Below are 26,953 nucleotides of genomic sequence, written 5' to 3' on the forward strand. Positions count from 1 at the left end.
AATGTGAATTTTAATTATCATGTACTTCTTATGACTGACATAGCAGAAAGGTTAGTTATGTTGTTAAGAAAGCTACTTACCTCCAAGCATAGCAACCTAAACCTATGTTACCCCACCAGTGTTGTTTTTCAAGAATTTGTTGCAGTAAACAATCTTGCTATCTGTATAGTTTCTAATTGAGGCTTTAAAGGTAAATTATCCAGTCATTCAGAGTGGTTTGGTGTGAATTACTCCATTCCACAGAAACAGAGTCAGAATTGATCACAGCGGTGATGACAAGAACCAGACATCCGAAGTTTTCATGCCTCAACCAAAATCTACTAAAATGTAATACATGAATTGTTAATGAATACGGTGCCTGAAGGATGAGACAATTGAAGGATCAGTTAAAATGCAAATCCTTTGCTGTCAATGACTGCCTGAAGTCTGGAACCCATAGACATCACCAGGCTCTGTGTTTCTTCCCTGGTAATGTTCTGCCAGGCCTTTGCAGCTGTCTTCAGTTCCTGCTTGTATGTCAGTTTTGCCTTTATTAAGTGAACGGCATTCTCGATTGGATTAAGGTCAGGTGACTGACTTGGTCATTGCAAAACATTCCACATTTTGGGAAGGTCTTGGGTTGGGTTGCTTGCGCAGTAAGCTTTGGGTCATTGTCCATCTGCACTGTAAAGCACTGTCCAATAAATTTCGAACCATTTGGCTGAATCTGAGCAAATAATATAGGCCCACTTTAGACTTCATCCTGCTGCTCTTTTAAGCAGTCACATTATCAATAAATAGATGGGAGCCAGTTTAATTAGCAGTGTGAAGCTTTTTCTTCAGCAGGGAAAGAATTCTTCTGTCATTCACCACAGTTGTTTTCCATAGTCTTCCAGGCCTTTTTGTGTGTCTGAGCTGACTAATGCGCTCTTTCTGTTTAAAATGTTCCAAATACTAGATTTGGCCACAGCTAATGTTTTTGCTATCTCTCTGATGGGTTTGTTTTGATGTTTCAGCCTAATTATGGTTGCTTCACTGGCAGTGACAGCTCTTTGGAAATGGACATATTAGGAGTTAACAGAAACACTCCAAATGCAAATGCCACACTTGAAATCAACTGTAGACCTTTCTATCTGCTACTTGATGATGAAGTGAAATAATGAGGGAATAACACACACATCTTGTCAAGGAACAGCTAAGCAGCCAATTGTCCAATAATTTTGAGCCTCTAAAATGGGGTGCTATATATTAAAATGGTTGTAATTCCTACATAGCTCGCATGATTTGGATGTAAACATCTTCAAATTAAAGCTGAAAGTCAAATAGTTATAGACCTGAATGTATATGCAGGTGGCTGTAAGACAAAATAGTCCTCAATGAAAATTAGATATTCAGAATTACCTCTGTTTTACGATTTTACCCATTTACCAACATTATATAAACTCAGAACTCAGAAGACGCATACAGGTTCATTAGTGGATTTGGATAGTAAATAGAATGCCTCTATTTCTATTGTAGACATCAACCTCTGGTTCCTGTCACCACAATCAGTCTTCTGCAATGAACCATTTCACATCAAAACACTGTGAAACTGTGAACTTTGCTTACATGATTGAATTATGCAGACCATTTAAAATATGTGTGGAATTCCCTTTTAATATCTTTATCTATATTATTCCTCTTTAATGGTGCAGGCCACATTGACTACATTCTGTATCAGTTTTCACATATAATGTATGATATTGTAAGTTTTTACGTTTGATTTTTATTAATATGTATTTTCTATATTGCAATATTTATAGGGTGTTTAAAGAGTAATACATATAATTTGACAGTAGAGTAGTAATGACATATAAACCTGTATTAGGGTAATGTTTCTGTACTGTCCTTTCCCTGGGGCTGTGTATTTCAGATATGTTCAGAAAATTTGAATATGTCTTGTAAATATGATAATGGCAAAATTAGTTAGATTAAAAGCAGTAGAACATTGTAGGCTGTTGGTCAGTTAGGAGTGTTCCACTTTTATTTCTGAATTTGCATATGGCCTTTAGACTGGTTTGCATCAACACAGAGTTTTAGTTCATGGTAGATCGTCACAGAGCCAGTCATGGTGGCTCTTTCACCTTTTATTTAATATTATTTATTTATTTTTACTGTGTAACAAATGCATTTGTTTGTCTGTACAGATATATCATTCTACAAACAATAATAAAGCTTTTACATAGCAATCATATATGCTTTCAAAACTTCTAGCTGTGTAAATGCAATTTTGAGTTTGAAAACGTGTTTCATTTACAAATTAAAAATCAAATCTCGTTTTCAAAAGTCCAGTACAAAAAGTCATAATTTATAAAAATCACTGTGTTTCATCACCCAATATCCACATCTGAATAAAATCCCACTGCTTCCTCTCTGATCATTATCTACAGCCTAATGCTCTCAATACAATGGGGAGTAAAAGTAAATAAATAAGAAAATAAATAAAGCATAACTTTTCAAACCACTCTGAGTAAAATATGAGTTTGGCACATGTGATCTAAAAGTCAGTCTAAGGGGAAAAAAGCTAATGCTTAACAGAAGCTTATGGACTAATATACATGCACCCAATTTAAACTGGGTTAACCATGATTCAGCATTATTTCTAATCAGTAGATTCAATACATGCTCCCATTAAAGGAACACATTACTATTTATTTGTGCAGACTCAGAAACTTCCCTTGTACTATCACTACAAAAAATACTGTGCAGAAGTCAGAGACCACTCTTTCATTTATTCAGTTTCCTGCCAAAACGGCCATTAAGAACAAGTTGTTTATTTAATATGGTTGTAATCCTCTAACACTAGTAAGTAAGTAAGTATATCACATGTCAATATTTAATTTGTCCACTATTTACTTTTGTGCACACTACATCCACTTTAACTCTTCTGTACTTCCCATCTCAAAACCAGTGAGTTACAGCTGTGCCCTTCCAATAAAAGCTTTTCCCAAAGGAGTCACTGACATTATGTTCCCATTCAAAGAGACACTAACATTTACACAGACTACTACCCAAACACACCTTAGCTGCCCTTCAGATTACTCTCTCAAGCACATCTAAAATGACTAAAGGAGATATTAGAGATTAGATATAAGCATAAGGAAGGGGAAGGTCAAAGGAAAATAACTGAAAAAAAGTAGTCCCCTAAAACTATTATAAAAAAAGATATTAAATCTTGAGAAAACAGAAAAAGCAGATAATTTCTAAGACTGAACTTTGGATGTACGGAAAAATACCCCTGCAGATTTCTTTGAAACACTGGAAGCAATTCTCCTGAACAAAATGGAAGCTGTTATAAAGGTGAAGAGTGGACACATGATGCTGAAAACACTGATGTTTAGTTGTTGAGGCTTCTGTGCAATTTGTTGTTGCTTCTTTTGTCCTGACCTTGGTGGTCATTTTGACAGAAAATGAAATAAATGGAAGGGTGATCTGTGACAGTACAGTTTTAAAGTGGCATTTCTGATTAGTAATGGAAAAAGTTTGATTTGGTCTGCTTGACAGGCATAGCTTCAGATGTCTTTTCTAGGAAGTAACAAATTCAAAGTGCCTGAATCATCAACTGAGATATGTTTAAGTGTTCTGTTTCCTGGAAACTTGCCATGCATTTTATTGCTGGGCATGATTGACATCTTGCCTTGGAGCACTGTGTGTGGTGTGGGCGTATTTCTTTCAACACTTGGCTAAATGCTGATACTCTCTATGGTCTGCTGCAGCAAAGAATGTGTCCACATTGGTTCATAACTGCTTCAAATGGATCCCAAATTACACTTGTATATGAAGTGAAATCAATGTATCTTATGATACAGTTCAGTGTAGAAATCTTGCATTAAAAAATCTATAGATATATGATATCTAGATTAGTATTCAGGTAATATCTGTATTGTGCTTCACCATTCTCAAACATTTAGGGGCAAATCTGTTTCCTAGTCCTGCGTTGACCTTTTAGGAGTAGATGGTGATGACCTCACGACCTCCTCCCCTCACAAGCAGTACTCTCTCAAGTCCTTCAGTCAGCACCTCCAGGAACTCCATATCTGAAAAACTTGAGTTAGGGAAGATGCAGACTCTACAGAATCTAAACTATGCAGAATCTCTGCCTCTAAATGATTCTGAAAGTCTTTTCTTTTAATACTCTATGTGTATATGCTCTATGTGGTAACCTTCTTGAGTAAGCCACTGTTTTGCACTGAGCATAGGATACAATTCTCATCGCCTTCAGGGTTGCGTGGAGGCCCAGGCATGTTCAGCAGCACCAGCCTGGCGTCATGTGAACGATTCACAATAACTTCATTGAGCTTTACTGCTGTGTGCATTCGGCGCACATTGGATTGATCTCTGTCCAGCACACAAACAGATGAACACACAAATAAGAAAAGCAAATTCACACAAAACTGCATAAAACACTGCATAAAAAAACATTGGCCCATATTTATCAGGCACCTCAGAGTAAGAACCCTAATCTAAGGTCAGATTGTATTAGTCCAGTCAGTTCTGTTCAGTGTGATATAGTGTCAGATCTTTGTTCTCAATCTAAGAAGCATACAGCATATAGTTGTACACAAAAGTTTGGGTGCCTTTTTTGTTGATTTTCTAAGTGAAAATAAATACATTTATTTTCATTTATTATATTTATTATTATTCTTTACAGAGGACACACATTTTAATGCATGATTACTGTTTATTTGCTGCCTGTGCAAAAGTTCTATTTTATGTGTTATTGTTTTCCAATATGTTAAACTCAAATAAATAGAAATTAGCAGAACAATGACATCTTCATATAATGGGACACCAAATTTCCCTTGATTTTTTTTTTTTTAAATAAAGGGGTTTGAAGTAATATGTAAGCACTGTTAAAGTTCAAAGTATGAAAGCATACCATTTGCTATCCAGTCCATGCAATCTACATAGGGAAATTTAAGCAAAAACAGCCTTTGAATTCATTGTTTCTGTGATGTCATGAAAACCAACACATTTACAAACAGAGTTCATAAGACATCAGTGATAAAGGCACAGTAACGAAAAACAGTCGGTTTAAATCGATAAGCAATAAAGGGAGGTTGGAAAATGGTCATATAAGAATGTATTATGAAACCATACAAATGTTTTTAGTGGATCTCAAGAGGGAAAATAAAATACCAAAAAAAAGTAGGATATGGGCCCTTTAAGTTTGTTCCCTGCAGAGGGTGCTTTAACTTATTTTCACTTTGAAAATCAACAACATGTCATTTGACTGGAACTGTTCAAACGTTTGCATATGACTGTAGCACTGCACAGACCCATCTGACAGCGTCCAGAATGCAATGCACTTACAGACAGATCCACTCTCTTTTGGCAAGAAAAGATAAAGAGGAAAAAAAGAGATTAGCAACTTCAAAACAGATACCAAACTAGAAGAAGAGTTAGCATGCAAAACGTTATCAGAAAGATCAGCATGACTGGCCTGCTTTTGTTTCTGTACTCACGGCTTAATACTAATAAGTTCTCTGAAGGTTTCTGGAGCATTGTTTCGGGTTCGTCTCTCTGCATCCAGCTTGTCCTTGGTCCATGTCATCTGGATCTTCTCAGGAACTACATCTAGAGATTCCTCTTCTTCATCTGAGTACAAACTGCCCATTCGCACCAAAGAATGTCTGTCCTTCACCAGCTGGGCCTAGCAGGAACATTAAGTAGATTAATGCCAGAGCACGGAGCTTTTTAAGGTTTTGCCTTGCTTTTTTGGTTGAGATCAGAGTCTTGAGGTAAGAGAAATCCACGACTAAGTATTATTTGAGTTGTAGTAAATGCATAGTCAGGGTAATAATGGTGTCTATGCTATGACGCAGTAACCAGATACTGAATCAAGCAGATACATTGCACATACCTCTCTGTTCCTCTCAGCACTGGACAGTCTCATCTGCCTTAGCATCTGTGACCTCTGCTCCATCATTAGTGTCCTCTCATATGTGTATGCTGAGATGTCACTATCATGCTACAAAGAGCAAAAAACAACATTGTTTAGTGGTAAGTTGCAGGAGACTTGAAAGTGAAAAGCAGGACACATCAAAATAGGTAAAATAAATGTCTTTATACAGCCATATGCAAAAGTTTGGGCACAAAGTACATGGTTTTGTTGATTTTCTAAGTGAAAAGGAGTATACATCTTCTGCACATTTTAATGCACACATACTGTTTATTTTACTAAATATAATATATTGTAAAAAATAAAACATAAAATGTGGCCTTTGCAAACATAATGGCACATTTAATATTTAATCTTTTTCCAAGATGTTGTATTTATATTTAAATATATATTTAAATATTTGTCCAGGCGTGTCCAAACTTTGGCATTCAACTGTATGTAACAATTTTGAGGTAGAATATGTTAAACCGTTTTGGAGTTCATACCATTTCCACCACCTCCACTTCCGCCTCTAATCTGAGCTGGTACAGGAAAGTTGCCAGATCCTTCTTCATCTGAATACTGTTATCATCCATCTGAGCCACTGTAAAGATGCGCATCTTACACTTGCGCCAAACCTAAAAAAACAAAATATGGAGATCATGAGGTAGTGGTGGAGAATTCTCCAATTTTTTTCAAATGTCTGTGTAATTACAAGGTTAAGATGTAAACAAAGTCATTCAGAGTGATTTGATGTCAAATAAGCCATTCCAGAGAAACATTCCAGAATGAGAACGAGTCAGAATTGTTCACAATATTAGCTATTTCCATCCACTTTCTGTGCAGAGTGCAAGCAATAAAATTAAAAAAATATGCTATTTTTTGTTTCCATCAAACACCCTTTTGGTGATAAAAATGCTTTATGTAATGTCATTTCCTGCCAAAAACTGTTGCTGCATAAGTTTTGGTTTATTAATAAAAAGGTTTTCATTTCATGTATGTCGCAACTTGTACTTTAGATTCTCTGACTTCTCCATACCCCTCACTGTGAAATGTAATTACGTTTAAAAACTTGGAACACATGTAATTTTACTGGTCACTTTGGATGGTACATAAAATAGTTACATTTGCATTGTAGATATTGAGACCCCTGAATCCTATCACCACCACTGTGAAGACTCAGTAAATTTCTCTACAATGCACTATTTCACATCAAACCACTCTGAATGCCAACAGTTTGAAAAATTGGTGGAAATCCCCTTTCAGGTACATTTAAAGAGCTCTTAAACCCTATTTAAACCACAAATAATGAGCTCTGGTGCTGAGGTCTCAGTAGATATCTACCAAAAATAAGCAACTAAATTCCTTCAGTGCCTTTAGACAAAGTTTTTAAAAGCTGAATGCGAACCTTGTGCTGTTTGAGGAGAAAGGGCAGCAGCATGAGCATTCCTCCATCATGGACTATCCACCAGACGTCAATGTGCCCATCAGTAAAGCGCTCATGGTTGCTGGGGTAAAACGACACATTCTTTGGCACCATCAGAGCCAGGTGGGCAGCCGTGGTACAGCGGACTGTGTCTGCAGTGATAAACAAAAGTTGTGGAAATTCTGACTAAATTCTGAGAAAATTCCAGGTTTTGAATTTTTGGTTGAAAGTTCAGGAGATTTTACATTTCTGGAATGCCATTGGAATCAGGAAGCCCCTACACTGGGAACAGTGAATATTTACTCATACTTTTAACATACTTTTCATTTCCAATAATAAGTATATGGCACTTGTACTTCATCTGAGCCTTTTTAGAATGAAAACTATTGGTAACCTTATGGACAAAGACAAAGACAAGCACTCACTAATGAAGGTTTTCCATGCTCGAGGATCCTCACTCTGTCTCCAGCCATATGGCCAGCCCATAACTACTGTGTTATGTTTCATTCCACCCAGTCCACAAGATTGGATGAGGTGGGAAATTCCCTCCCGCACCTTTGAAGCCACCACCACCTGGCAAAAGCCCTTTACTCTCTCTATTTCCATCATGTTCTTAATTGCCTGAAAGAAAAGAGACACAGTGCAACAATTTATAACAGGGACCCTCTGGTCTATCATGTTTCCAGTCAGAATTTTGGGTTTTACGTTTGCTGTTGATATATCTCATGTCATATTCAATAGGGTAAATGATGTGCTTGTTGGATGCATGCTTTATAAGGTAGTGTTGTGTTTCTGTTAACCTGTGTTCTTGTTAATATGTGCTTAAACTTGTTATTATTTTGTTTTTTTTATATGGTGCTGTATGTAGAATAATGACTGTACTGCTGTCAGCCTCGTTTGGAAAATGTATTGTTTGGCAGCTTGTTATTGTTTTTATGCAAAAAAACTGTTGTTTTATGTGCAGGTCAACACAGTTCCTCCTAAATAAAAGCAAAGTCTGTCATATTTATCAGAAACAAGTATTTGCATTCCTATCTAATTCAGTACAAGCTTTTTCATTCCAAATTGTATTATCAGCATAGCAATTTGCATGGAAAGTTCTTTAAAATGTAACATTAATTTCAGAATCTTTTAGTATTTGGGATGTGCACCTTTTGCTTTAGAGACAGTGTGCAATCGAGCTGGCAGTGAAAAAAGCCTAGAGAATAGATCAAATCCACCTAAGAGTGGTCCAAACATGAGTTTCAATGGAAGAGATAAGGAAAAGAAATCTGACCTTAACATAGTCAGTGTCACAAATTTGCTAAAATTTGAACAGTAACTTGTTACTTGTCATAATCTTTTTGTTTTAAATTTCTCAACATTCTAAAACTTTCTTTTTATTTCCAAGTTTAAATTAAAAATATACCACATTTTCAATGTGGTCTCAGAATTGTGGACCCCACTATATACACACACACACACATGCACACAATTTCATGATGAACAGAACAACAGAAATGATCCACAATTACCTGAAAAAAAGTAATTAAACGTTAAGAACATTTCTTCTTTGTTCTGAATATTTTTGAAAATTCCCTGACCACCAAAAAATGTAGCCCGATAGGGCCCAACTAATGATTATCCAGTCTGACTTTCATGAAAGCATCAGTTTTTGTCATTTAAATTGAAGGATTTCAAGAGCAGCCTTGACACTAACGTAAAAAGCATTACCTGTTCTGAGGCCTGAGTTTCTCCATAACTGTCCAGAAAGTTGCCCTGGATTACTGATCCCACTATTGTGAGACCCTTTCCTGCTTTCAGTTGTGATGCAAAGGTCAACATTCTGGGATATTTAACATGCAGATCTTCGTCCAGCTTCAGCAGCACAAGCAACTGTGGTCTACAAACAGCGTTACAATATTCCTGTCAATGCAATGCAGCAGTATACATTCCCTATTACTTAACCCCTTAAAATCCCAGGCTTATTACATGCTAAGACGTATTACTCAGTAACTACGAATGGACTACAATGCGAACTGGCTGAGCTATTCCTAGGTTAGGTTAGGTGTGGAAAAAGATCAAATAAACAAATCAAAAAGCATAAATACAGTTCAGCTTAAATGTAAGCTATCCCAAAAACAGTTTCTTATTTAAGGCAGAAAAGAAGCAAACCTCCAGTTTTTGGTGTGGGGTGGTCCAGCTTCCAAACGAAGGAGAGCATATCGAGCAGCGCTGAGAGACAGACCACGGATGCCATCGCCCCACTCCTTCTCTGCACTGAGGGATGAGAGCATTTTCCTTAGTGTTACTCCATTAAGCTCAGCAAAGTGTTTTCAAACTGTCTGTTGATCATCACTCACCCCTGATACTCAATGTACTTGTAGATCATGCCGGCGATGCCCATTGCTACAATGGCATAATACCAGGAGGAGATGAACATGAGAGCCAGGCACATACTCATTCCCAGGAAAGACAGAGCCCTAGGTGATAGACAGATGGACCACTGAGTTTAGTACTAACAAAACAGACAATGTTAAAGCTACATTATAATTAAGCAATAGAACACGAGGGAGTGTGCTATTGCGAAATAACATCACGGCTATGATTCTCGGCTAGTGATGTTATAGGCGATAACACACGACCTTGAGTGTTCTATTGCTTTTATACAACAGCTAAGTAGATAAAGTAAGAAATTAATGGATTGGCCCGTGAACGTGGCATTTAATATGTTTTAATGTTAACAACTCCTCCCGCCAAATTATAGTTCATAAACACGCAGCTTGTTGCTACATCAGAGTAACGGACTGCGCTCACTCGGCAGTTCATTCTCCACCTCCTAACACTAAATTCCGAAACTGTCATTACCAGTGAGCAAGCTTTTTTGTTTTTTTATTGCGGCAGTTTTATGGCTCAGTCCGATTTGCTCAGACTCTCAAGATGAGACTACACGTTTGGCGAATATTCGGTTCATTTCTGGCTGATCACAGGTTGTTTAGGTGTTGTACTGCTGCCGACTGAAAAGCTCAGTGGTAATGACAGTTACAGAATTTAGTGTAGTCTCATCTTCAGAGTCTGACCAAATCGGCTGTTGGTCAAATGTGATCTTAAAAGTATCCAAAGTAAGAAGTAAAAACGCTCAGTTGGCTTTAGCGTCTTCTACAGCTGTCAAACTCGTTGCGTAGCAGCAAAGTGATACAGCGGAGTGATACAGTGTTTGTGAAAAAAACGTGCTGTTATGGCGAAATAACAGCACGGTTAGAACGCTTCTCAACCAATCAGCTTGCGTGGCCAGAACTAACTGTTGTATAAATGGGAATAGTATATGTCGCTACAAAGTTGTAAGCAAGCCTACTTATTTTAGAACAAATGATAACACTCACTGTAGGGTAGTGTTCATAGGCTACATGATACCTATATATGCTCATCTTAACATATAAATGACCATCATGACCTATATATTTATAGAGGCTTCTTCCAGCAGGTGTAATCTGTCGTAAAGGTTGCTTTTGTGACCTTTAATGTCAAGTCAACATCACACCTACACCCCTTCTAATTATTTAGTCCATCACATTTATTGTTAACAGGATAAAATTAAGCACATTGTCATTCAGTTTCTATAGACAAACATTGGCAGTTGAATGGGTTGTACTGAAGAGCTCAGCGACTTTAAATTTCTGCCCGATTAGATCTGCAACAGTCAACTGTAAGTGCTATTATTGTGAAATGGACACTTTAGGAGCAGTTTAGCCACAAAGCGGTAGACCACATCATCTCACAGAGTGGGGCCACTGAGTACTGAAGTGAGTAGCATTTAAAATTCACTTAACATCTGTTGAATCACTCACTGCAGATAATGGTCTGGGCTGTTTTTCAGTGTTTGGGCTAGGCACTTTTGTTTCTGCAGTTCATTCTCAAAACAGATTTGCAAAACAAAAATGTACTGCAAAGCCTGCTCATCCTTTTAAAAACAAAATAAACATCTTGAGATGTATATTGAGAGGGATAGGTTGATGATGGCAGATTCCATTTCAAAACCCATGTTGGTTCTTTGCCATATAATTTTTAACATAACAAATGTACACTGTAAAAAATGCAACAGGGCAAATGTGGACATGTTTTTGAGATTGGAATTGATATAAAATATTGTTTTTGTTTATCTAAACCAATGGTCACCATTCCTCCTCCTGGAGCACTACTGTACCTATATGGCCAAAAGTATGTGCTAACAGATGTTCTCACTATATGGCACACTGATGAAAAAAATCTGAGTTTGGCGGATGCCATGAGAACGCTACCTAATGGAATGCATGACACCAGCAGAACTGTTTGGTGAAGGAGGGATAATGGTCTGGGGCTGTTTTTCTGGGTTTGGGTTTAGTTCCAGTGAAGGGTAATATTAATACTATAGCATACACAGATATTTTGAACAATTATATGCTTCCAACTTTGTGGCAACAGTTCAGGAACGGCCCTTTCCTGTTCCAGCATGACTGTAACCCTATGCACAAAGTGAGGTCCATAAAGACATGGTTTGATGAATTTGGTGTGGAGGGACTCCAGTTGTCTGCAGAGACCCCTGATTTTAACTCCACTGAATGCCTTTGGGATGAATCAGAACATCGACTGTAAGCCAGGCCTTCTTGTCCAACATCAGAGCCTCACAAATGCTCTTTTGAATAAATGGGCACATATTTCCACAGACACACTCCAAAATCTTGTGGAAAACCATCCCAGAGGAGTGGAGGCTGTTATAGTGGCGGGGGCAACTCCATATTGGAGTTTTGCAATGGGATGTCCAACAAGCTCATATATGTGATACTCAAGTGCTTTAGCCATACACTGCATTTCATGTGACAATGATTTTTTCTGACAGTGGGTTGTGTCACTACAAATTTTTAGGTGAAGTGATATTAACAACTGACTTTATACCTTAGCGTATATCACAGTGTCATAATGCTGATGATATAACTCACATCTTATAAATGGTAAAATGAGAGTATAGTGTAGCACGAAAGGCACAATACACTGCTTAAAATCTCTTTTATTCTTTTAATCAATCTTTATAGTTTCATTTATATACCTTTTCCTTCACACAGCCTTAACTAGTCTAAAGTGAACTACCCACAACTCAAACACAGGTCACGGATGCATCTGCCCACACATGCATGCAAAGGAACACTTACCAGTGGTAGTATTTAAACCTTGGTCTCCAGTTTGGGGTTCGCAGGAGAGTTTGTACAGCACATGCCAAGTTTACAAACAGGTAACACATCAGGAAAAACCTAGTAGGAGCACAGAAAATGAAAAATTGCAAAATAGTCTATGAAGAATATAAACAAAAACAAGACAGAATACACTCACTGCCACTTTATTATGTACATCTACCTTGAGTGTAGTCAGTAGGGATGTAACAATATATCATATTGCATTAAACTGGACTGTAGTGTATCGTATCATATTGTATTGTATTGTTTATCTTGACGAGTATATTAGTCAATATTAGACTGGCTGGAGTTCATATTCTGCACTTTTATAATGTGGAACACTATAGTGCTGTAATTCACTTTTTCAGCCACCCTTATTTGTGTTGTTTCGAAAACTATTGTATCGAATCAAATCAAATTCTGAATTTTGTGAATCGGTACATCTATTAGTTAGATTACAGACTTCATGCTACTGCAAAAACTTAAAATCAATCATTTGACCCTTAAACTAGACAAAGGCCTAAAATGTACCTAAAATTTATATATATAAAGCTATTTTGTGAAAATAAACTGGATGCTTTTAAACAAAAGTGCCATCCACTTAAAACAGATACATACATATCTGCGTCCTAATTATGTTATTAATACATTTAATATAGTAGTGGAATGCACAAGGCTACAAGGCTGAAGTTGGCTTTTTCCATGCTGCCTTAAATGGAACTGCAGTTACATTCTGGCACCTGTATACGTGACTGAATGTAATTTAAGGTGGAATGGGAACTTAAACTTTGTTGAATATCTCAAGTAGATACACATGCATTCCATATACTTATGCCTCAAACTTCAGACAGTGTTGGAATTTGCACCAGCTGGTCCACAGCTTGTTTCGCACACAAGGCCCCAGCTGTAACCTCATTTGATGCTGATTAAGTTAGGCAACTTCTCAGCGGTATGAGGGAGAACAGAAGTGCAGCATTTGCTGTGCTGGCTCTATTGTATGCTAGGCTAAACCCAAAAGGGTGTGCTTTATGTCCAATACCTTAACAAAAGCTAAACTACTTCAGTTGCAAAACACAGGACAGTGGGAGGTGATCAAGGGTCTGTTGCCTTTTTATATTTTCATTTGAAACGTGACTGAAACATCCATGACTCAGGCACTCAGCTAAATGGGATACACTGGCATGGTTTTCATTGTTTGAACATTGCATCATTTGCGCATACGAGTTATGACAAAACTCACACCTGAGGAACAATTTCGACTAGATGAACCGGTATTCTGCCTGCTACTGATTTAACCCCTTAAATGGCCAGGACCCACTAGCAGGCCCAACGTTTTATTACACACACTTATAACCTAGGAATAGCTCAACCAATTCACACTGAAGTCTCTGTAGTTACTAAATAATACGCCTTTATAATGTAATATGTAATAAGCCTTTAGAATGTAATAATCCTGGGATTTATAGGGGTTAATGCTGTTTTTTTTCCTTTGGTGCACATCTGAAATTTTAAACATACTTTCAAACCACTTAAAGTTTACACAAGAGCAGAAGAATACTATATGAAGGGGCAAAAAAATTGGACAATGGCCATATGAACAGGATCCAGAATGTGTGCACAAACCTGGGTGGGTAAGTACTTAGAAAGTGTGCATTTTGCATGTTTACATGTGAGTGCGTGTTTGTGTGAGTTCTCACATAGAGAGAATGGGAGCCACCATGTCTAGTGAGGCGATCAAAATGCCTAGCTCTGCTATGAGCCCAGTCAGCAGCAGTGCCCATGTAGGCTCACCATTTGCTTTACCATGTCCAAACACCTGGAGGGTTAAAACACACACACAGATAAACACAGATGAACACACAGATTATCATATTTAAAGAACAATGTTTTGCATACCAGCATGCAAACTTATCTATCTGTATCTATGGGATGTTCAATTTAAAAGCCAAAACTTTCCTGTTTTTAAACAACAGAGAGTCCTCATGCACATTCAACTGCTTTACATAAGTACTGGACATGCTGAAAGGACTTCTAGGATATGGGCATACAGACTGGAAGTACTGGAAGAATACTCTATAACAGGAACAGTGAGCATATTTTAGTGACCTGCTTCTGGCTGGTTCTGGCCTCTGGAATCTCGAGAGGCATGGCCATGCTGACGGCTGCACCAGGAGGATCATGGCAGGAGTGTGACCTCCAGAAAAGGGACTTTGTTGTTTGATTTTCCTCGGTTATGTGATATGTATTTATTGTGTAGTTCTGTGTGGTGGAGTGGGTTTACTACCCCGACACCGCAATATAAAAAGAATAAATGACGTTCCAATCTTAGTTTTTTTGTCATTCAGTTAATGATCATGTGAAAGTTGTTGATTATTGTTGGGAGGGGACTTACACGAAGGAAAGGAATAATGTTGTCTTTAGCGATAGCCTGCAGGAGGCGGGGAGCTCCGGTCAGGGACTGCAGTCCTGCTCCCACTGTGGAGAAGAAGGAGCCAATCACAATGACCCAAGGGGAGGGCCAAGAGAGCGTCCCAACTACCAGGTTTTTACTGACTGCATCTCCAAACCTACATGTGAAAAGCCATGTTTATGAAAGTATTCAAAAATATGTGCCATTTCTAATTGTGATGTAATAAAATGTTTGGCCACATCTTTAAATGAACACTTACTTGTCTCTGAGAACCACACCCTCAATACACGCCCCAAATAGGACCACAGAACTGAAATCTGACAACTTTAATTAAGGAATAAATGAGCTGTTTCAGTTGCTCTAGGCTGTTTGGAGTTGTTTTTAACATCACAAAGCGTTCACAGCAAGCTAAATCAACAATATAATTAAAGCACATTACAGTTTCAATTGCTGATCAGCATAAGCTTCTACACAGGCCGAAATTTCTAAATAAATTCCATTCATTTTGCTTATGCGGGGGATACAGACAAGAGAGGTGGTGGTAATGGCCAGTATTGTCCCAACAGGAATGGACTTCTGAGCATCCCTTAGATCTCCTGATCTGTTGGATCCAGCCATGATTCCTAAGGACAGTAAAGCAAAAAGTAAAGAAAATGTAAGCCATCAAATACACACAACAGCAGTTCCTTGGAGGCTAATCAAGAAATCTGATCAGCATTGATCAGAACATTGACATAAACTTGTTCAGCAATTTTTCCTTTTTGTTTTTTAGTCTGATGTTCAATAAGGGCGCAGGCATGCATGACAGAATTTTTATCTTGCTCGAATGAACAGCTGGCTGGGCATACCCGTTGCTGAGGGAAAGAAGATTCCGACGAGGAGAGTGAAGGAGGTGGCGATGTCTGCAGATACATAAAAACCGAAAGACTCCATGGAGCCATGGACATCTACAGAGGGCAGACTAGGTTTTTCCAGAATCTGTCCTTTCTCCAAGTAATCACCCCACATGTTCTCTGCAGTGAATACACAGTAGAAAAGATCACTCTAAAAATGTGAGACATTACATTATTATAATTCTTATTATTATAAGATTCAAACAATGCTAGCAGAAACAAACAAACAAACAGAGAATTGTAGTGGCCCCATTTATCACCAGACAAGCCCATCATGGAGATGATGATTTTAACACGGTTGATCATTCCTTCGTGTAAGTCCCATATCTCTGGCATTTATTCTGTCAAGCATTTTGGTATGTTCATATGAAAATATCTTTGCACATTATAGCAGTTGTTGAATAATTAAGTGTAGCCGGCAGGGCTGAAAGGCATTGTTTTTACGGGACTTGTATTTTGACAACCAAATCTCAGTTGTGGCATTCCTAGGATGCTTAAAGTCTCGCGTGACTAGAGTAAAGTAGCCTTTGGTCTCGTGCGTGGCAGCAGACAACGATGGGCTGTGAAAGTAAGCCAAAAACTTTTTTCTAAGTTGTGGAGGAGAAGTTGTATACTGCTTGGTGAAAGAGTGGAGATGGCAGCCAGGACACTGTAGTTACTGGCGACATAGGAGCTGTGTGTGTGGCATTTTCACGGTGTGCAGGTATGCTGTTTTCATTTGTAATGAGGTGTGGGGGGGCTAATAGCGTTGATGCTCTGTAACATAATGGGTAAATAGCATACTGGTAGCAATAGTAGAGAGAGTGGTTGTTTTCCAAGTTTTAGCTCAAATATTAAAGAGTAAGAGTGGTGTGCGTTTGGATGCTATCTTTTTATGGGTAATATTTGGCTAAAACTTGAAATATATGCTCCCTTCATGTTTACAAAGCATTGAGTATTTGTGTGCGGTGAGACAAAGGGAGATCAGGCATTGAGTGCAATTAGTGCTGTCATTTCATCAAGTACAAGCCTATTGAGTATATTTAGTTTTAAACTTTGGGCTCAGTCTATACAGAGCTAATTGTATGTTTTATCTGTATTACAGATTGAGCAGTACTGCTGGTGATGATGGTCACTGATTTTTTCCTCCTTAGCTTTTTCTCATTAGTGTCTCCTTTTAGTGTTTCCTCTTTGTTCGCTTGTTGTTTAGTTTTTAGACTGATCAGTGAGACTATAGGTGCCCTAGCCAGTTGCGCTTAAGGCTGTTTTAAATTAACAGCATACTGTCTAAGTAGGTTGGCTTTTCATCCCACTAATTAAGTTGGTGAGTCACAATTTGGAGTGAGTGTACTTCTTTGTGTGTATCTTTTTGGTTGTTTATTTATTTGATTACCCTTTCTTTTGTAGTGTATTTGTGATGTTGGTTTGTTTTTGCATATTGTATGGTTAGTAGTAGGGTGGGGCCTTACCTACAACATCAGGGTCTGTTCTCTTTTGAGCCATAGTTTAAGCTGCATTTTAAAGGTTACTTCCAACTTTTTTTTTTTTTGCAATAGTCAAGAGTTGTTAACGATTTTACATATAAATGTATAATTTTTTTTAAATTGTTGTTTGAATAATTAGTCTTACTACTATTTTAATTTATTGAGCTAATTGTTAAATAAAGCTGTCCAGTGTGTCAGGCTCATACCGTATTCTGTGTGCCTTATTGAGAAGTGATTGTGTTTTGGCTGTGGTAGAGTATTGCTCCAAAGTAGAAGTTGGGACCCTTTAGCACATAGGAGCTGTGATTAAGGCAACAGTGATTAAGACCACAGTTTTGGCATAATTGGCAGGATATGAGTGCTGATATAGGGATAAAGTAAGTACAAAGTCATTAGTGAGCGGCAAGTTGGGGACACCTAGTATTTTTTTTATTGGAGGGAGGAAAAACAGTGGTCATCATCAGAAGGTTCGTCACAACCATGGATGAAGTCAACAAGGATCGTCTTTGGGACGTGCTGCCGATTTTGTCCCGAGCTCTTTTTTACTTTTATAAGTGTTTCTTTTTAAAATTTTTAGGGGGTGTTTGTATTTTTTTTTTTTTCTTGGTACTCTATGTCTCTGACCATTTCTGATTTGGATGAACAGCTTAGGGCTCTGACAGAGCGTGTGCAACAATTACAAGCTGATAATGATCGATTAAGAGCCATAGAAGGGGTTAGTGTTGGTGCTAGTAATGCTGAGGCAGTTAGAGGTAGTGCCCTCCCTGAAACTGATCAAATTAAGTTTGGTCAATATGTGTATGTGCCAAGGGAAAGGAAATTCCCTAGGTTTTCTGGTAAACCCTCCGATTCATTAGCTGTGGAAGATTGGGTTGAGCAGATCCTTGGAAAGCCGTTACATGTCCCCAGAGGAACAGGCCTTGTTTATATATGAACATTTTAGATGTGGAAGCTAAAACCAAAAGTGATGCCATCTGATGGGTGGAAGAAGGGGAACATGTGGGTAATACAAGGGTCCGTGCATACTCCTGTGATGCCCAAATTGAGGTAGTGGGTGAGTGTAATCTTTCCAGTCAAGCTGTGGTAGCTAAACATGGTAATGAATTGTCTGAATTGAAAGAGTGCCTTCAAAAACAGCAGGCCCAATTAGATATGCTGCTAAAACATATTTTGCTTTGGGTAATAAGCAGCCACCGGTAGCTGGGGCACCTACAGTTCAACCTGCTCGAAAAAAACGTTATGATTCTGCTGGTAAGCCTGTTTGTTTTCTCTGTAATCAGTCTGGGCATATAGCGAGGTTCTGTCGAGCGGGTAGAGAGCTAGACTCAGTACCTAGGGGTTCTAGGTCTCAGGCCAGTCTGAGGGTAGAAAGGGTGGCTAGTACCTTGAGTTCCCTGAGTCACAGGGAAACTAGTTCCCTCTGGTGTGGAGAGCCAAGCATCAGACGGGGGTAGTGAAGGCTCCATGTTGCCCACTAATGGGTTGTCTAAACTAATGGGGGAGTGCCCTGTAGTGGAAGTGTGTATGGGAGGGGTTTCTGTTCCTTGATTACTAGACACAGGCTCTATGGTGACTACTGTCACTGAGGGATTTTTTTTTTTTAACCAGGATTTCCAGTCCTCCTCTTATCCTTTACAGAAATGTCGCTGGCTTCAGCTCAGAGCAGCCAGTGGATTAGAAATTCTGTATTTGGGGTATTTGGAGCTGGATATTCAAGTGTTGGGTAGGACTTTACCAGGGATGGGTAATTTGGTGGTCAGGGACCCTAATGACCCCCATACTAAAGCCAAAAGGATAGGGTGCCTGGTTTGGTGGGCATGAATGTGATTAGCCAGTGCTACGATGAGCTGTTCCAGTGACATGGCTCTGATTTGTTTCAGGCCCCACCTCTGCAGTCAGCGGGGAGTGTCTGGAAACAAGTTTTTAAGGAATGTCACCAGTTAGACTGTTTGCCACCTACTGGTTGCTTGGGGTCCGTTAAGGTGGCAGGATGGACAGCTGTGCATATTCCTGCAGGTTCAGTTAAACTAGTCAAAGCGGTTGGCAACCAACATTTAGGGTCTTCTGTGCTTTCGGTATTGCTTGAGCCAGTGAACAGCAGGCTGCCATTTTGCTGTTTAGAGCCTATCTCTCCATTAACAGGGGACAGGTTTATGTGCCAGTTGTTAATGTTGAGACCAGAGATCTGTGGCTACCTCCTCATACTGTGTTGGGAAGCCTATTTTGTGCAGAACTTCAAATAAATAGTCAAGTGGTCACATTTGAGGAGAGGATAGAAAGTCAAGGGTGTGTTGCAGTCATCCAGTCACTACATACAGAAGGCCAGTTACTGGATTTGGGTAGTCTTTAATGGCCTACATTGTCCCCTGCTCAAGTAGAAAAGGCTAAGGCTTTGCTTCAGCAGTATAGTGCAGTTTTTAGCCAGAGTGAGGGTGACTTGGGGTGTACAGATTTAGTACATCATAAGATCTCTTTGATTGATGATGCCCCTGTCCGTCAGCGTTACCGCCACCTTTCACCCTCACAGTATGAACAGGTCAAAGTGCACATTCAAGAGCTGCTAGAGAGAAAAGTTGTGCGGGTGAGCTGTAGTCCTTATCCCTCTCCGATCGTTGTGGTGCGGAAGAAAGATGGCACCATATAATTGTGCGTAGATTATAGACAGTTAAACACAAAGATGAGGAAGGATGCATACCCCTTACCACGGATTGAGGAATCACTGGATGCATTGGCGGGAGCTCTTCATGACAATCATGGTCATCAGGGGTGTGAACGAACAACATATCTGGTGTGGCAGAGATGTTATTGGCCCCAGATGAGAAGAGATATTGAACAGTGATGTCAGCAGTGCTCTCACTGTGTGACTGCCAAAGCTGTGCTTCCCAAGGTGCGGACCTTTGCTGGTAGTCTGCTGGCTTCAAGGCCCTTAGAAATTGTAGCCATTGACTTCACTGTCCTCGAATGAGCAAGTGATGGTCGAGAGAATGTTCTTGTGGTTACAGATGTCTTCTCCAAGTTCACACAGTCATACCCTACCTTGGATCAAAAGGCGAGCACTGTGGTACGTATTTTGACTGAAGTGGTTTTATGTTTATGGGATCCCTCAACGGCTCTATTCAGATCAAGGCCACTGTTTTGAAGGGGAGATGTTGAAGGCACCGTGCAAGGTGTATGGGACTGAAGAGTCAGACCACTCCATATCACCTGGAAGGCAATGGGCACTGTGAAAGGTTTAATTGCACCATGCATGATCTCTTGCGAATGCTGCCAGCAGATAAAAAATGAAGATGGCCCCAGTGTTTACCACAGTTAATCTTTGCCTATAATACAACAGTGTGTCAATCAACAGGCCACTCCCCCTATGAGCTGATGTTTGGCTGAAAGCCACGCCCACCTATTGATGCGCTCTTGGGTGTTCAGGAAGAGGAGAGGGGGAAGGAACGGTAGGAGACTGGGTGAGCGAACAACAGGAGTTCCTCCAATTTGCCTTTGCTAGTGCAGAGCGTCAACTGATAACGGCAGCAGCACAGCGTGCTCAACGACAGCCTACAGAGGTTGCCCCTGTACTCTCAGCTGGTCCTGTGGTTTATACAAGAAACCATGTTCAGATCAGGTGGTGAAGTGTCTGGATGGAGGAGGATGAGTGTATACCATCTGCCCAGTGGGGAGTCTGGGTCCTGAACGAAACCTTCACAGGACAGAACTGAGGGTGGTTCCCAAACAGGCTGCTTTTCTTCCAGTTGACAATCTGCGAAAAGATTGTAAGTCTCCAGAAACGGGTGACCAGTCACACCAAGATTGTAGTAGTGAGGAGGAAGAGGAGGTCTGGTCAGTGGGTGGTGAGACAGGAGGTAACCTTTGAACCTATAGTGGACTCTCAACAGCAGGAACCAGAGTTGGTTCCCTCATTGCAATCGGTATTGCCACCGCCAAGGCATTCAGCACGGAAGACTGCAGGCAAACATTCTAATCTACATAATCTTCCTTGTTCAGTGGCTCCCCAGCAGGAGGTGGGGGGGCGGCTGCAGCTCAGCCTGCTTTAAATGTGGTGCATTGTTATTTTAGACCCTGGTAATAGTCCATGTTTTGTCTCCAGGACTGTGACCTGTCAAAGTGGGGGTGGATGTAGCCGGCAGGGCTGAAAGGCGTTGTTTTAGGGGACTTGTATTTTGACCACCAAATCTCAGTTGTGGCATTCCTAGAATGACTAGAGTAAAGTAGTGTTTGGTCTCGTGCATGGCAGCAGACAACGATGGGCTGTGAAAGTAAGCCAAAAACTTTTTTCTAAGTTGTGGAGGAGAAGTTGTATACAGCTTGGTGAAAGAGTGGAGATGGCAGCCAGGACACTGTAGTTACTGGCAACATAGGAGCTGTGTGTGTGGCATTTTCACGGTGTGCAGGTATGCTGTTTTCATTTGTAATGAGGTGTGGGGGGGCTAATAGCATTGATGCTCTGTAACATAATGGGTAAATAGCATACTGGTAGCAATAGTAGAGAGAGTGGTTGTTTTCCAAGTTTTAGCTCAAATATTAAAGAGTTTTTTTTTTTTTTTTTAAGAGTGGTGTGCGTTTGGATGCTATCTTTTTATGGGTAATATTTGGCTAAAACTTGAAATATATGCTCCCTTCATGTTTACAAAGCATTGAGTATTTGTGTGCGGTGAGACAAAGGGAGATCAGGCATTGAGTGCAATTAGTGCTGTCATTTCATCAAGTACAAGCCTATTGAGTATATTTAGTTTTAAACTTTGGGCTCAGTCTATACAGAGCTAATTGTATGTTTTATCTGTATTACAGATTGAGCAGTACTGCTGGTGATGATGGTCACTGATTTTTTCCTCCTTAGCTTTTTCTCATTAGTGTCTCCTTTTAGTGTTTCCTCTTTGTTCGCTTGTTGTTTAGTTTTTAGACTGATCAGTGAGACTATAGGTGCCCTAGCCAGTTGCGCTTAAGGCTGTTTTAAATTAACAGCATACTGTCTAAGTAGGTTGGCTTTTCATCCCACTAATTAAGTTGGTGAGTCACAATTTGGAGTGAGTGTACTTCTTTGTGTGTATCTTTTTGGTTGTTTATTTATTTGATTACCCTTTCTTTTGTAGTGTATTTGTGATGTTGGTTTGTTTTTGCATATTGTATGGTTAGTAGTAGGGTGGGGCCTTACCTACAACATCAGGGTCTGTTCTCTTTTGAGCCATAGTTTAAGCTGCTTTTAAAAGGTTACTTCCAACTGCAATAGTCAAGAGTTGTTAACGATTTTACATATAAATGTATAATTTTTTTTTAAATTGTTGTTTGAATAATTAGTCTTACTACTATTTTAATTTATTGAGCTAATTGTTAAATAAAGCTGTCCAGTGTGTCAGGCTCATACCGTATTCTGTGTGCCTTATTGAGAAGTGATTGTGTTTTGGCTGTGGTAGAGTATTGCTCCAAAGTAGAAGTTGGGACCCTTTAGCACATAGGGGCTGTTGCCAACAGTGATTAAGGGCACATACGCAGTTGTGAATACTTGGATTGTGAGAAGAAAATTCAGCCAACTTTTAAGAGTGAACTTTGTAAGTGTGAACAAATCCCCCTACATATTTCTTTGAAAAACGGGAGGCAAGTCTCTTGTAAAGAATGGAAGCTGTAGTAAAGTCAAAGGTTGAAAATGTACATTATATTTAGTTGCTGAGACTTTAGTGTAACTTTCTGTAAAATTTATTTTCTGTTTTGACAGTAAAAATAAATCAATGAAAGGGTGGTCTTTCTTTTGAACAGTACTACAATTCAGACAACAGTGTGTTCACTTCTCTACCTCTGATAATTCCACTGGCCAGTCCAGGAATGCCCTGGATCTCGGTTACGTTGTTTTGGGCAAAGTACTCATCACAGTGAGCACTGCTAGCGTTCTCTGAGACGCAGAAGTTCCTCCACAGCTTGCTGGGGACTGTCTCATTCCCCTTAACTTCCATCTTCTGACACACTTCAAAAAGATCCCGCACTAATGTCCTGTTCCCCAGCATACAGATACTGCAACGGAGGCGCCACAAACAATGAACAAGGACAAAAACATTTGCAAGAGCAGCATATTGATTTGTGTTGCAGCATTTTCAGCATGACAGCATGTTGCTCACAAGGGACGCAAGGACAAATATAGCAGAGTTCACAATTAAGAAACATGCAAACATCAAGCAATAACAAGAAGTCAGTTCACTGCAAAGCAGTTTCATTCTTAAATACCTTGAGTTATTTCATCGAATCAGTTGTGAACTACAGGATCATTATTAGCACATTATCCTTGGGCTACGTTGTACTTAATTTTACACTATGTGCATGTGTGCACACAGCTGCTACACAAACAGCATTGTTTACATACTGATTTGCATACAGTTTGAGAGATTAAAAGCTACAACCAGTGACGAGCAGGTCAGAGCCAAAATATCTCTAGACGGCACCGAAAAACCTTCCATGACTACTAACTTTCGGGAGTAACTGATATTAGCAAATATTGTGATAATAAATAAATTCATCAGGTCACAATGATTTCTGAGCTAATTCTGCTGCTGAAGTCCACATGTGTGCTCTCTTGGACCAAGGGCTAATATAATAAACTTCACTTGAGCTAATTAAGTAATGGAATGTCTGTTAAAATGGTGTCTGGTATTCCCCGAGGGGAAATAGCAAGGTCAAGTGGACAAGGCCATGTTAAAACCAGTATTGAAACAGGTGGCTACTCTTTGATAGAGAGTAAAACAGATGGCATTTTGGCAATATTTTATTGTCAATTTTTTGTTACATGCGGTCGGTGCAGAATATAGTATTCATATCTAGCCAACTTGCAAATGTGCATGCCTAGTTAAAATCAAGCATAATTCAGCCCTGAAAAAAAACATGTATTGGCTCAAGGAGGAGGCTATAAATATCCCAACTGAACCTTCCTTATATCCTGTTTAAAAGGTAAGTGTGCATGAACTTACGGGAAATCCGGAGGGTGGAAAATAGATTTTATTGCCCCAGCATAGATGGAAACAATGGAGATGATGACACAGGCTAGGAAGAGGGAGGCAAACTTGTTCACGTACTTCACCCCTACAAACACCACGACAGCCATGAGACTCAGGCAGATGGTCCCATAGACTCTCATGTTGTTCAGCATGGCGCTGCTTCCTGCATGGATATCTACAGTGTGGAAAATGGCTGCCTGAGGCACCAGATATTTCTGTGGATGAGAAGTGTTGCGGGTTACAGAATATATTATCTGAATACTAAAAATCATCTTATAATTCAGTACATCAGCTCAGTACATGAACCATGGGTCGGTATAGTGGACAAGACTTCAGCTTCGTCCTTAAATACAAGTTATTCTGAATGGAAATTCTTCATTGAAAGAAAAAGGTAGTCCAGGACCAGACTTAATCCCTGACTTTGAAACTGACCCTTTATGTTGAAAATTATCCAGACATGCCTCCTAATTAGTGACTTTAAGGTGCACCCATTGCTGACACAGGCAATCAGTTGCCCACAGAGCTTGCATAATCTCTTTAGAAAACCACTAGATAGTGGTTAGGTAGCCAATAGAATGAGATGCTCTGGATCAGCAGCACACAAGTCTAAGATAACCATGCCCAATGCCATTCATCCGGACTAGAACCCCAGCATTGGGGTTTGGAGCAGTGGAACTGTGCTATCTGGAGTGATGGAGCACCTTCCAATACTTTTGGGATGAGCTGGAGTGATCCAGAACCAATCATCCAACATCAGTACCTGATCTCATTGTGTTCAGACACACAAGCATTAGTCACATTCTCACAACAGTGTTCCAACATCTTGTCTAAAGCTGTCTCTTACAGAAAAGTCACATATATTTTACACGTGAAGTGCAAAAACCATGTGTTTACACGTGATTTTTTTTTTTTTAGCACGTGAAGTGTGCAAAAATATGTTTTATTCACATGTGAAATTCATATGACTTTTCTGTAAGGGTTCCCAGAAAAGTAGAAGCTGTTAGTGCAGAAAAGGGCGAACAAACTCCCAAACAAAGAGCAGGTGTCCACAAACTTGTGGACATATAGTGCAGTTTGCTTGCAAAACTACTATCTTGACTACATAGGAAATAGTTTATTGTGAGTTTTTCTTATGGAAAAAAGAATAGGATGGATCTGGCTCACCAGAAATATTTCTATGGCACCCAGGATGTACATAGCAGCAGCAAAGGTTGTGCCCAAGTAGAAACAAAGACCCACAGCGCCTCCAAATTCAGGCCCCAGAGATCGCGAAATCATAAAGTATGCTCCCCCAGCTGTAAAAACACACACAAATATCAGCACTGATAACTGCAAAACAGGAAACAATCACTATGACAAAGTGGCTGTTAAGTATGTTTACATGAAGGTAAGTAGGTCTATGTGTATTATCTGCACAAAGTTAAAAAAAAAGTTTAGTTCCAACTTGCCCCACCAGTAACAGAGAAAACATGGTCTTTCATGTTAGTACTTGCAATGCCTCAGTATGAGTTGATAGAAATTAGGTGATTCTCAAAGAAAGCTGGCTTGGGAGATTACCTGGGACAACACCGTTGGTAGCAATTGCGCTCATTGATATTGCTGTGAGCATTGTCTGTAAACCAATATGAAAGTCATGTTCATTAGTCATTGAGGTTTCCAGGCTTGTGAATTGTAAGACAAGATTAGTACCATTTCTAAAGCAGAGTACAAGCTGACAACATCCAGATATATAGCCATTATTAATACTGTAATTTACAGTTAAGATGAATACGCTGATATGTAAATGAGGTTCTGATGTTATGTTAGCAGCCAGACTAAAGTCTCAAGATCTGCAGTCCTCCTTTCTTTGCCATGTCTAATGCCAAGGCAATACATCTTCTGCAGTTTCTCAAAACATGTATACACAACTAAAATGCACTGCAAAGCATGCACATCCTTTTATAAACAAAATAAATATCTTAAGATTAGTATATTGATACGGATAGGTTGAGGTTGGTAATGATTGCAGATTCCACTTCAAACCCAAATTCAAGTTGGTTCCTTGCCATATTACTTTTTTACTGAACAAATCTATTTTTTTGAACTGATGTAGAATATTGCTTTTGTTTGTCTAAACCAAGGGTCACCATCCCTCTTCCTGGAGAGCTACATATATGGCCAAAAGTATGTGGACACACCATCCTAATTATTGAGTTCAGGAGTTTCAACCATGCTAATTGCTATCATATGTATTCACTGTCTAGCAGTCTGATGAACACATCTGGATTTGGCAGATGCCAGGAGAATGCTACCAACTGGAATGCATAGCACTAACAGTAAAGTTTGGTGGAGGAGGGATAATGGTCCAGGACTGTTGTTTGGCTTGCACAGAGCCCTGATCTTAAAAACACTTTTGTGTGTACTGGAATGTCAGTTGTGAGACAGCACTCCAACATCAGTGCCTGACCTCAGTGCTCTTTGGACTGAATGCATAAATTTCCACAGACACATAGAAGACAGAATATGGAGGCCGTTGTAGCCACAGAGGGGGCACTAACTCCGTATTAATGCCTATTTTTGGCATAGGATGTCTAACAAGCTCATATAGATGTGATGGTCAGATGTCCACATACTTTTGGCCAAATAATGTAGTTTCCTGAAGAGTTTTGTTTTCACATGCTGCTCCCCCTTACCTAACACTAAGGGTAATG

At 39.4% G+C, this 26,953-nt stretch overlaps 1 protein-coding gene across 1 annotated transcript in view; it reads right to left on the reverse strand.

Moving 5' to 3' along the window:
• Positions 1–2,730: 2,730 nt before the first annotated feature.
• The window catches only part of slc12a4 (solute carrier family 12 member 4), a 51,433-nt gene continuing 27,210 nt past the window's right edge, over positions 2,731–26,953 (reverse strand). Inside the window, exons 5-24 of the mRNA XM_036584016.1 lie at positions 25,821–25,875; positions 25,428–25,558; positions 24,237–24,478; positions 23,075–23,289; positions 15,770–15,934; positions 15,446–15,544; positions 15,181–15,238; positions 14,904–15,078; positions 14,209–14,327; positions 12,491–12,589; positions 9,668–9,787; positions 9,480–9,584; positions 9,039–9,207; positions 7,751–7,946; positions 7,308–7,477; positions 6,406–6,537; positions 5,882–5,989; positions 5,484–5,671; positions 4,223–4,356; positions 2,731–4,055 (exon numbers count right to left, since the gene is read on the reverse strand). Coding sequence (XP_036439909.1) covers positions 3,964–4,055; positions 4,223–4,356; positions 5,484–5,671; positions 5,882–5,989; positions 6,406–6,537; positions 7,308–7,477; positions 7,751–7,946; positions 9,039–9,207; positions 9,480–9,584; positions 9,668–9,787; positions 12,491–12,589; positions 14,209–14,327; positions 14,904–15,078; positions 15,181–15,238; positions 15,446–15,544; positions 15,770–15,934; positions 23,075–23,289; positions 24,237–24,478; positions 25,428–25,558; positions 25,821–25,875 — 2,772 coding nt within the window. The 3' untranslated portion in view covers positions 2,731–3,963. The remainder of the gene's footprint in view (positions 4,056–4,222; positions 4,357–5,483; positions 5,672–5,881; positions 5,990–6,405; positions 6,538–7,307; positions 7,478–7,750; positions 7,947–9,038; positions 9,208–9,479; positions 9,585–9,667; positions 9,788–12,490; positions 12,590–14,208; positions 14,328–14,903; positions 15,079–15,180; positions 15,239–15,445; positions 15,545–15,769; positions 15,935–23,074; positions 23,290–24,236; positions 24,479–25,427; positions 25,559–25,820; positions 25,876–26,953) is intronic.

Source organism: Colossoma macropomum, unplaced genomic scaffold, assembly GCF_904425465.1.
Source record: "Colossoma macropomum unplaced genomic scaffold, Colossoma_macropomum, whole genome shotgun sequence".
NCBI classification, from domain to species: domain Eukaryota; kingdom Metazoa; phylum Chordata; class Actinopteri; order Characiformes; family Serrasalmidae; genus Colossoma; species Colossoma macropomum.